The sequence below is a fragment of the Gambusia affinis genome, linkage group LG04 (assembly GCF_019740435.1).
Source record: "Gambusia affinis linkage group LG04, SWU_Gaff_1.0, whole genome shotgun sequence".
Lineage (NCBI taxonomy): Eukaryota > Metazoa > Chordata > Actinopteri > Cyprinodontiformes > Poeciliidae > Gambusia > Gambusia affinis.
This window is the reverse complement of record NC_057871.1, coordinates 14,554,630-14,567,065: the sequence shown is the minus strand read 5'-3', so window position 1 is coordinate 14,567,065 and position 12,436 is coordinate 14,554,630. Positions and strand designations below refer to the sequence as shown.

The 12,436-nt window shown below is 39.2% G+C and overlaps 1 protein-coding gene across 2 annotated transcripts in view; it reads right to left on the bottom strand.

Moving 5' to 3' along the window:
* Window positions 1-424: 424 nt before the first annotated feature.
* Window positions 425-12,436, bottom strand: part of lcor (ligand dependent nuclear receptor corepressor) — a 100,869-nt gene continuing 88,857 nt past the window's right edge. The window contains exon 7 of one of the 2 annotated variants that reach the window (XM_044114771.1): window positions 425-5,440. In XM_044114771.1, the coding sequence (XP_043970706.1) occupies window positions 4,306-5,440 (1,135 nt within the window). In that variant the 3' untranslated portion in view covers window positions 425-4,305. The remainder of the gene's footprint in view (window positions 5,441-12,436) is intronic. The other variant, XM_044114770.1, reaches the window with a different exon arrangement.

The following is a 12,436-nucleotide window of genomic DNA, read 5'->3' as shown; positions in this document are numbered from 1 at the left end:
TCACAATTCATTTTATTTGTTGTTTTGTTTGGATATTTAAAATGTTGCCCAGTTCTAGTGTTAAATCGTCATTAATTTAAAGTTTATTGATCTTTCAGAATATATTTTTGTATTATGTCACTGTCGTTATATTACTTAAAAATCGACTCAAAATAATATTATCATTTATCGCAATAACTACTGGAACAATTTATCATCCAGCAAAACTTGTTTTCCAGTACAAATGGAAAACAGAAATAGGAACTTGTTTTAAGTCGATAATTCTTTAATATCTATAAAACGTAATAGCTACACTGGAAGATTACTTTATTTATATTATGGGGAAAATGTCTTGTTACAGAATTAAAATGCCAGGAAAACAATTTTTTTTAATGAATATTAAAGTATTATTGACTTAAAATAAGCTTCTATTTCTTGCTGAAAATTTACCTGTATTTGCACCAGAAATAAGAGCAAAGATTCTTGGTAAGATTAAATTTTTTTTTTTTTGCAGTTCACCAATTTTAATAGCATCGACTTAACATAGCTACTTTTACTTAATTCTAATTTCTCTTTAAGAACTATAAAGAATAAAAGAAATAATAGATTTATTAATTGGAATTTTTCAGTAAGTTGCAACTGCAACTCTTACTGAAATATTAGTTATAAAAATCTGTTTTTCTCTATAAAAGCCTGAGGTTATGAGGCTTTCTCTGCCTCTTTCTCTACATTAGAGAAAATCTACAAATACAACAGAAATCCTTTCTCCTACTGCTTCGTTTTAAACACCGTATTGACTTATTTAACTCTCCTTCCCTCAGTAACAACATCCACACCGAAGAGTGTGGTTGTGACTTTGAAACAAGGATTTTTTTTCCTTTTCTTCCTGCGTCTTTACTCAGTTATTAAAAGAGATTAAAGAGCATTTTTATAAAGAAAAATGTGTTGTTGCGTTGTGTTACTGTGGATGAGTTTGAAACCGGGAAATGACGAGAAAAAAGTTTTTTTTTTTCCTCTTTTGCTGATGCTAGGAGAAACCTCCCGAAGGTGAAACGGTTTTGAAGGCACGGTTTCCTGCCACGTGTTTAACGTGTCATCCGTCTGTTAAACAAAGCGTAGGTAGTTCAGGTTGTGCCGTTTGCTGACTGACAAATATGGCGGCCCAAGCTGTGGGCAGAACCTGAGACAGTTACAGTACCAAGGCTACGATTGGAGTGTTTATACTGCAGATGAAACCAGTAATAAAAAATCACAACAGTCTGTTAAAAAATGAGGCTTTCACAACTTTGCATGACAAAAATAATGCAAGGTCTCTTTTGTTAAACATTATGTGCCGAGTCTTACTTTAAAGAGGGTTTTTTTGTTTCTTTGGACAGGTGGATATGTTAACCAAATACACTCAAAAGAAAAAAAAATTAAATTCAGGAAATAAATATATACCTGAAATGGCATGCACCTCAGTAGAAACGATCCGGCTGAACAGACCAAAAAGAAACGACTAGTTTGTACAGAAGTACAGAATAAAGCACAAAAATAACCGTAAACGCCTGAAAAGAGAATATTTTTTTGTGGATCGTTGTAAATCGTTGACGCTTTTTGCCCCTCTCAGGGGAATTCGCTCTAAGTGCTGGCTGAAATTGTCTGCATTTAATGCCAATTATGATGATTCTTCACATCTTTTTTTTACGCTTTACATGCATTACATGAAAGTGGCAAGCAGTTTGTTTTATTTTTTAAACAAAGGAAGGAGTCCAACACTAATTTTGTTTTTTTAAAACTAACCTTTGATCGCGTTTTCACCGTCGCTGGCAGCGACATTTTAGACACTTTCAATGCTTCGCATTGCTAAGTGTTGGATGCATTTTATGCAGGACGACCCCAAGGAACTTTGTTTCACTTTTTTAACAACGAATCCCACTGTGGAAATCCAATAACCACAAAATTAGGGGGTCCAAGATTGTAGATTAGGCCAATTTCTATTAGATTGTGACCGATAACCAACAATAATAAAGTTAATAAAGTTTTTTAACACAAAACTCAGCCAAAAAAAAAACTAAACAAAAGAGAAAGCAACGGTGCATGCCATTTTAAAGTCAAATAAATAACAACAAACATTTCCAAAAGGAGTGAATCATCATTTCATCTGAGGAGAGTTAAAGTCTCAGACTGGGTGAACAGTAGGCAGTGTCGAGAGCAAAGAACAACATTTCAATCAGAGGAGGGAAAACAACGAGACGCTACACAAAAACAAACTTGTTCCAGGTCTTTTTCCTACTCCTCTTTCAGCCAGGAGGCAACCGTAGCAAAAAGAAAGACAAAGAGTTGTTTGGGTTCGGGCTGCAACTTTCGGAAAGGCGTCACACACTAAAGCTTTTTCATCCCTCTCTGCTCCGTCTGCCGTGAAGAAGAGCTACACTACATGCATAACCTCAAACTTGTTTTACTCTCTCTTGGAAAAAAGTGCTATTTTAGTTCAATACGTTCAAATCACAAACCCATCGTTAAGCGTTTCCTGATCCCCCTCCTGTGTTTCAGTAGCAGGTCTGTTCTGTAATGGCACCGCCATCGTAATTGAAAGGAAAGTATTAGCGAGAGGCTCGTCTTGTCCTCCTCTCTGTCTACTATAGGTCCAACAAGAAATCACCGTATTGGTAACCCACGTCTTCCGTCTCAGTTACCCTGAGTTAAAAATGAGCAGAGAAAACAAAAACCCAGAATCATGGATTGGCTTTTACATAATAGGTCACAATAACTTAAAATATATTAAAATCTGCCTCTCCCCACCTAACAGCTAACCCTGCCCACTGCATATAACCCCAAAACCAAACCACCCCTCCATAAATGCACATTGTTTCATACATAACTGCCTTTTAAACTGTCTCTGACGTTTGAGCAGGGGAGGAATTTGTTTTAAAACTTCTCAACTAAGCTGCTTTTGCTTAGTCTGATTAGTAAAGAAAAAGAAAAACACATCAGCAGTAAGTTGTTATTAGCTAAATTCAAATGATTCAGCCTGGGCCCGCTAAAAGCCTTTGTAGGAGTCGAGACGATGAACTGGATAGCAGCACAGTTTCACATTCTGATCCCAAAAGGCCGCCATCGCCGCCGCCGTCGTCCAGAAACCGTTCCATGAGGGTGCCGAGCTCACTTTGGTCACCGTTTTTTTTTTTTTTGTGTGTTTTTTTTTTAGGGCAACCTGAAGGTGGCTCCACCTTTTCCAGGATCAGCAGACTGAAGGAGGTCCATGAGGTAGCATCCCGCCCTAAAAACGGCTGATCCATAATCAGAGTATCCTTCAAGTTGTCCCTTGGCGTGAAAACGAAACCAAAACGGAAAAACAGAAAGAAAAAAAAAAAGACGAGGGTGAATTCAGAGCGTCCCGCTTCTGAATATGAATCAGCATTCGAAGGCGATGTGCACCTCTGACCCGTTGCAAGGTTGCGACTGGGCTTCAGAGACAGACCATAATAAGTGCATGATGCATGGGCAACAATGCCGAGGTAACGTGGTCTGTGAGCGCCAGACCCAAAGTGTAGTGCAAAAGAAAGCAAACCAAACGAAAAGAAAAGAGAGAAGAAAAGGAGTTGATTACAGAAGTCAGTAGTGTCCACAAAACTCACAAACATGCATCCCTGAATGACTTTTGTGTGTCTTCTCTTGCTCACAAGAGGACGGGTTAATCTTGCTTTCGTCTGCACAGAGATTATATTCTTAAGGAGGACAGAAAAGAGTTTTGCAGTTAAAGCATCATGGCTACCTGGCAAGAGGAGAATGGGTTTGATTCCGAACCCGTGTGAGGAAACGATGGTATGATTCAACCCTACAGTCGGCTTCAAACGTAAGAAACAGTTCACTTACCAATTTCAGAAAATTCTCTATGAGAGAGGGGAGTGGCAACGGGTCCAATTGGTCGGATTTTGTTTGTAAATTTTGAACATTCATTTGTTTTCCCCAGAGTAGAATTCATCCAAAGCCCAAACTCCATTTATAAGCAGCAACAGATCCGTGTGTAGAGTTCAGTAAAAGGAGAGGTTGGGGGTTTTGGGGCTGGGGATTATCAGCATGCTTAAAGAATTTCCATTAATTGTCTTTTATTTAGCTATTGTTCTTCGTTGCATTTGTTAAGCTTTGGATATAAAAGCTAAACAAATGCTCGCTCGGCGCCTCGCAGGCGGTTAAAAAGTGTCCGAATAGATGTTTCTCTGCAGTTTGTTAGGAATCCTCCTCATTCCATCCCTCCGTTTGTGCTCACCCAGATACTGCAAAGCAAATTGGCACAAAGAAAGCCCCATCCGTGTTTGAAGTGACGTACGTCGTGTGGGTTGTTTAGTCGATTTGTTTGGAATCGTCGTCCGCCTTCTCCTTTGCATTTTCCTTCAGCTCGGCAGCGGCTAGCGCCAGCCCGTCGTCTCTCGGGGTCGTGGCGGCTGCGTTCTCTGGCTCCGCTGGGAAATCCTGGCCTCCTGCCTCCATCTTCATCATCAGCTTCAGCTTCTTCTTTGGGGGGTTCTTCAGGGTTCCCATGCGCTCCTTCACCTTGTACTCCAGGGTGCTGTGCGGGATGCCGTACATGTTCTGTGCCTTGGACACGCTCATCTTCCCGCTCATCACCACGGCTATGGCTTCCTCCAGGATCTCGCTGTTGTACTGGCGGTAGCGGCCCCTCTTCTTCCTCGGCTGCTTGGAGCTCGGGTCCACTTCCACGTCGGAGATGGAGTACGCCGGGCCGGAGGTGGAACTGTCTATGTCGGCATTCCAGTACTCCGCCGCCCCGTCCAGCAGGCTTCCCAGGCTTCCGCCGCGCCGGTTCTGTTTGGGCAAGATGGCTCTCAGCTTCCGGCTCAGACTGTTCTCGCCGTGACCTCCCGACCCGACGCCCATGGCGCCGTAGCCGTACAGCTCGGAGGCGTGGGAGTCCCAGGACAGATCCATGCCCCGCACTTGTGGGATCTTCAGGTCGACGGGCGGCGAATGGCCCTGCTCTCGCTTCCCGTCGTTGTGGTGGTGCTGAGCCTTCGAGGCTTGATTGTGGCTGTGATGGTGGAGGGAACTCTTGTACGAGAAGGCTCCATGGTGGTTGTGGTGATTTTCCAGGAATGTAGGCAGGTCTTTGAGGTCGCTTAGAGCCCCACCGGCCTGCTTTAGCTTCATCAGGCTTTCGCGGTGGGCCTTGCTTTCCCAGAGAGAAGAGGAGCCCTTTTGGCTGAGTAAGGAGAGGGACTGCCCGTGATTAAGCAAGCCGGCCGACTCTAGATTGGCCAGAGAGAGAGCGGCGGGCTGGCTCAGGAGGCGGTGCTTCTGGCTGAGGAGCTCCTCCTTGATGCGCAGCGAGCGGGCCAGCGGCGGCTTGAAGGAGTTGGAGTTGGCGTAGCTCTCCCTCAGTCCGTCCTGCAGACTTTTCTGCAGGAGGCCGTCCTCTTCCTCCACTTCTGACAGGGTACGCTCCGCCTTCAGCAAATGTCTGGATGGAGAACAAGAACATTTCAGAACATGGCGGGACTTCTCAAACCTACGGTACAAATTTGTTTTTAATGTTTTTTTTAATTGTTCACCATGTTTTAAATTTTTATTTTTTATTTTTTTTTTTTTTAAATCTTTATTCATTTCATTCAATACAAAGAAAAAAAAATTTATAAAAAAAAAAAAATGAAATGAAAGGTAGCAGAAAGAAGAAAATAATCTTATAATATCTGCCCCTTTTTCTCAACTATGGATCAAAACAACAAAAAAACAAAAACATTTTTTTGATTTGTCTTATGTGACAAAAAAAAGAAAACAAAGGAAGAACAAAGAAACAAGATCAATCATTGAAACAGATAATCTGTGAAAAGATCGACCTCCTCCACCTTTTGCCTCAGCTACTATTGCTAGTTAATAAACATCGTTTTCTCGATGCGTAAATAAAAAAAAAAAACCCAAAGCTGACAGTATTATCAGTCATGTTATTTTTGCTGTTTTCACCACTGTAATTTATCACTAAATTTGAAAATACGATTAGTTTTACACATTTTTTTGTTGTAAGAAGATGATTTAAAATGGAAGTGTTTCTAAATAATATTTATGTTTGTGCTGCTATAAATGCTGTTTCATGTAGTTACAAAAATACAGTTAACTAAAAGAGAAATAATAGTTTTGTATTATAACTTATTGTGATAAATTTCCCCACTTGATCTTTTTTATTTTTGTAGGACTAGAGCTGCATTTTATTGCTCTATCGATTATTATGACAATAAATCAATTAATGAGATTAAAAGAAAATTTGGCACAATCTGCAAATATTTCATTAAACCAAATTTTATACAGTGATATCAAATAAAATATCTTTACATTCGTTATTATTATTTATACTACAACTACTGTTGCTAATACTTTTTCCTGGATTTATACTCCAAGCACATCACTGAATGTGCTTCAGATTAAAATGCTCATAAGTAGGAAGAGATAATAATTGTTTATTTATTGTATTGCTGTCATTTTATTAGTGCTTTATGATAAAGTACAAATAACTAAATAAGCCAATAAATAATAAAATACAAATTGTATACTTTACCTTCAAGTTAATAAAAACCACCCTGTTATGGATTAACCACATGTATGCTGGTTTCAAAGAAATTTATTGTCAAGTAACATTTTCTAGATTTAAGAATATTTTTCTTAATATAAGTTCATATATGTTATTTGTGGAAGTAAAAAGGACTTATTACAAGTGAAAGTACACTAGTTTTAAGATATTTGTGGGCTCATTTTGGTTAGATTTTTTTTACTTGTTTGGGAAAAAAAACAAGTAACAAGTCATATGCTGCAGTCATACACTGCAGCGTATAAATGCAGCGTATGCAGTCATACGCTGCATTCATCAATGCAGCGTATGACTGCATTGATGAAAAGCCAAATTTTCTTATTCCGTTGGCAGAAAATCGTTCTTATTTTTAGTAATATATACCCTGTTTTGAAAGGTGAATCTTTGCAGCGTATGACTGCATTGATATTCTTATATCATTACTAGAAAACTCACTGATCTGCAAGCATCCTGCACTTCGGATTTGCATACGTCTGAAACCCGTTCAGATGTCAAGTGCCTTTACTGGACCTATAGCAGTCAATGCTCCTTCTGCTAAGTAACTATAGCAACAGTTGAAAAGCTCTTTAAAAGTACTCCCATAGGTTGATAATCACAGGAAAGAGCATGGACGGCATATGAGGGATGGGACTTCAGGGACCTCTCTACTGGAGACGTATTATATAGAAGTACAATGTCAGCTCCTGCTGTGTGGTGCTGGGAGTCCGCAGCAGGAGATTTAACTCTCAAGCTGGTTCAAAACAATACAGGGTTAATAGGAGCCTTTTGGAGCCTCATTCAGCCAGACGTCTGGTGGTGAATTAGACAGTAATCATTGATTTACAGGCTCAGTTTAAAAAGGATATTTTAGGACTTCTTAACCTTTAACCTTCTGTTATTATCAGGTCGTAGAACATGCATTATTTGGAGTCTAATGGTGAGTTCACGCCAAAAGCGCTTCAAGTTCGGTACGTGCACTTTGAATGCAGAGCCTGACATTTTGCCCTACGCCTAGCGTTTCGCGCGTCTGGTTTACGTTCAAAGTCTATGTGGAGGCGCGTTAGAACCGTCAGCTCTAGCTGTTGTTTTCTGTTCGACGTTCTTGATGCTTCCAACGCTCAAAACGCTCCTAACAGTTCAAATCTTTTTGAACTGTTTGGAGCCGCTGCAACCATCCTCGACGCGCCTCCACATAGACTTTGAACGTAAACGCGCCTGACGCTCAGAACGCATTTGGTGTGAACGCTCCAGATTTGAGCAAAATGTAGATTAGCTGTTCCTTGAGGATCAGACTTCTACTTTCTTAAAGCTGCATTTCCATTGAATGTGTGCACAAAACTTTGTCGTTGTTCCGCTAATTTTGCAACTGCAATGTTTCCAATAAATCAGAAGCACAGCTAAAATCACATGTGAATAGGTTTGTTCACGCGATAAGTCGTTAAAAAACTCGCTGTGCCGTCGTCCTCCAACCACTTCCTGTTGTTTTCTTCAGCAGTAGTAGACATTGATTATCTGAGAATCAGAATCCTTATAATTTACAGCTAAATTTAAAAAATAGCAACTGTGGACGGCAAGTTAAATAATTTAATAAAATAATAAATAAGTATATCTCAGTAAATATAAAATATATTACAAACACACAGAAACAACTGGGAAAAATACATAAATAATAATAATGACTTGTGATGTGAAAAATGTTTTCATTGCAGTTTGTGAAGTACAGAAATTTTGATACAGCAGAAAAACATTTGATTGAATTCCCATTAAGCAAATTTGTAATTCTAATTTTCACAATTTTAAGGTGGATGGAAACACATCCAGCTTCAGTCTCCTAATCTGATTCACACTGAATGGACACACCAGAAGATAAAATAACTACTTAATTAATAAATAATGAAGGCCCTGAATCCTGTCCCTTTAAATGTTTTGCTTCTTTATCATTTATAATTCCCGGGTGACCTGAAGTGTTAACCAAACATTAGATTTTTATTGTATCTGTAGTTGTTGCTGGATAATGTTTAAAATAGTTTTGTTAGATTAATGAAAGGTCAAATTAATCGGCAGTGGAGGAGCTGCAGTGGGGGTCGGGGCGTTGCTACAGGTTCTGCTTCCTGTTCTGATTAATATCACCTGATCCGATCGTTCCTCACTGGGAGGAAGAGCTCTGAGCCTCTGAGCCTCTCAGGGGTTCAGGCTTCACCTTTACCGTGGAAAAACTTCTCAAAGGTTTACACACTGGGTCACGGCTTTGGGTCAGTGTTTGGCAAATTCACCCGTCTGCTCCAACTTACATTGTGTACAGTTCCACCTAAATTATAGCATTTCAATTTATTTTCGTCATTGTAGTCAAAGATTTCAATGAATTAAAGAGATAAATAGTCACAAAAATACACAAATGTCATTTAATCTAGGGATGCAACTATTATTTTAGTTATCTATTAACCTATCAATTATTCTGAAGATTAATCGATTAATCAGACAGGAAAATTGCCACAATCTACAGATTTTTAATTAAAGTTTTTTATAAACAAACATTTTATTGCCTATGATGCAATAACATAGCATTATTTTGGAGTACACTTAATTATGTCTAGCAGAGGATGAAACTTTCATCCAGAAAATAAACAACAGAAAACTCAGCCTTTTCTGCTTTTCTTATCAATAAAGTGTAGAGCTGATCTGTTGATTATTTTTTGGATTACCAATGAATAATTGGACAGCAAAATGTGTTTAATATGAGATTATTTTATACAGAATTTGAACTGGGTGAATTTAAAACTGCCACTTGAGTTTTGGTTTAAACATATTTACAGTCAAAGTTGTATTTTTGAAATCATAAAACCAAAATCTCTATATTTTGTACAATTCTGGCTTAATCACTGCTCTAAGTATGTTGCTCTTTCAGTAAATGGCCGTTTTTGGAGTCCGTATACTTCAGTTTAACAATTGATCGATTATTGAGTTAGTTACAATTAATCTGATAAATCGTTTCAGCTCCAATGCAACATTTGATTACATTTTATTGCTGATTTATTAAGTCTTTCCATTGCAACCTACTGCTGTTCGTTTGGGTTCTGATCCCCATCTGGAGCAGCTGTTTACTATTTATGCAGTTTATGTATTTATACAAAGACAATGTACAACATTTCATTAACCTTTTGAAAGGAGAGATGCACGATACCAGAAAGATTAAAAAAAATAAATAAATAAAGCTAATTTCCACCGGCAGTCGCTGGACAGGTTGATGTAATCCTGTAAGATTTATGAGATTATAAATTGGTGAAAAGCAAGTTTAGTAAATAATGACATGTATGTTTGATAAGCCGTTATTCGGATCTCTCGCTGACTGTTGATGTAAGATGAAATACTGTATTTTTTTTTACCTATATTGAACCTCGCTGCACATGCTGTTGGATGCACACAAACCTCCATTATAGCCAATTTTTGAAAGCACTTAATAAACCAAACAAAAGTTAAAACACCTAGCAGACAAGAGCATCTGTGACAAAGATCTTTGTTTAAATTTGGTGCACTGATTACTCTGGTTCATTAATCAAATGACATTAATAGTGCGGTTACTAACACTCCTTTTTGTCTGGTACCGCTCTCTTGACAGAACTGCCTACGTACTCAAGTAACTGTCTGGGACCCTTGTTAATTAAAAGGTCAAGATGAAATCTTAGTCCAGAATCTGTTTAAGTATTTACTTCTGGATCAAAGGAGGCTTGCCGACACCATTTGAGCAAGCTTTCCTATGGCTGCATACGCGCTCACAATCGACCCTTTTCCTGATCCATATTTGACCTAAAGATCAAAAGTATTTCTGAAAATGGCAGCTGCAATTAGTGTCGATTGTATATTCCCTCTTGATGCAAAAAAGCGAGTATGGCGGCCAACGTGTCTCCAACATGGCTATAAGGCAGAGCGTGTGCATCAATAAATTAGCGGGAAGCAACGCAGGAAATCGTCAATAAAGGCAGAAGCACTGATTGCTTTTCGGAAAAGAGAAAGGTGTGATTTGTCAATCCGTACAGCTGTTGAACTCCGACTGTGGGGCGAGGGTTAGGTGTGGGTGGGCTCTGAATTATAATTACCTCTGCATAAATTCGTCTGCTGTTGCTATATAAACATCACTTCTGCCCTGATCAGCAGCAAATTAACTCAGAGGTATGATATCAGAAGGAAAGGTTGCCGAGATGAATTCCTGTGTTCTTAGAGCACAGCTTTTAAAGGGGGACTTTTTATGCAAAATTCACATTTTGAACGTTTTTCAACTTGTATTTGGATTTCTGCTGTTTCTAAAAACAGTCCAAGCACTTAAAAACAAAGAAAAAAAACCCCCACCCAGGTAGCTTGTGGCAATAAGTTAATAGTTTTGATGTCTGGAAAATGAGCCGCTTCAAAAACCTCTGAAATTCAACGTCGAAAGTCAGCAGGCACTGCCCGTTACCTAGCAACCTCAGCCTGTTACTGAGCAACCGAAGCAGAGCTCCAGGACATTTAGTCAACTGGTTTTACTGCTGAAAAAGACAAGCGTTTTGCTGTTGCCTTTTCGTTTAGGAACTACTTGCTGCATTCTTGTTGGTTGTGCAGGAGGCTTTACTTATGCTTTTCAAAGATGTACAGCTGTATAATTGCACATCTTTTTGTAGATTGCAATTGAGTGTGAGTGTAAAAGTTGACTTTGGTAGCGTGGCCAGCAGCAGCTTATTTGGATTTAAAGTGACAAGACGCCCTAAAACGACTCAAAATAGGCAGAATTGATTATCTAAGAATGACTTTGTGCAAAAAATGTGACAAACGTGTATTGAATTTCCCATAAACCCATCCTGACCTGTTCAAAGAAGCATAGTGGGTCACCTTTATCAAAAGGAGAGAAGATCAGAACGATTTAGCTCAAAGTAGAACTTTAACACAGCCATCCGACAGGTTCAGATCCTGACAACATTAAAGCTGCCACTAATCGCTCATCAGAGACTCTCCGGCTGTGAAATCACAGAGTTTGTTGGAGGGAAACAAGGCACCTGATAGTAGCTTGACAAATGGATACAGATCTGAATCTGATTCAAGCATGACATCATCACTTCGGGCCAAACACCAACACTGGCTTCGGTGATAAACCAAAGTAATGATCCGTCTCCAACACCCGGAGCCGTGGTTGCCGTCCGAAGAGCCAACGACTCAGCTGGCTCTTTAATCTTTAATTTTGTGTAGTCTAATCATGATTGATTAACTTTCTCATCCACACTGTCTGACTCTACTTTGTGTGTTGACACAGATCCTGCACTGAGAGGTGGCCAAAAATAACCTAAGCGTAACCTAGAATACATCCTATAATAATGATGGTAGGACAACATCTTAGCATTGTCTGCAGTTTTTACCAGGAAGTTACTTTTGCAACTATCCTAATATTTCCACTCTTATGAAAAACTTTAACTTGATGCAGGTAAAGGATGTAAAACATCAAAAACATGAGCCAAACTTGTTTTGTCCATAAACTTAAAAAAAACATATGTCTTACTAGTGAGAAAAACCAGGTCAGAAAATATCTGTACCAAAATCCCAGGTAGTGATTTTTTTTCTTCTTTTTTTTGCAACACTGCAGCTGAAAAGCTAAAAGTTATCCTCAGGAATACAATTCCAGTTAAAGTCCCAGTAGAGTGTGAACCCGTTGTAGCGTCACGTCTTTTACGAAAGATCCCGCTCCCGTCTCCCTGCAGGAGGGAAAAAGCTGCTCGCTAACAATGACTAGCTTTAGCTTTAGCTGTTAAGTTGTCAAAGCGCTAAATCTTATTTGTACACCTGACGCAGTGGATGCCCTACGCCTAGCGTTTCGCGCGTCTGGATGGACGCAGTGCTTTGCTACTAATTGCTAACACCACGGCAACTAGATAACAA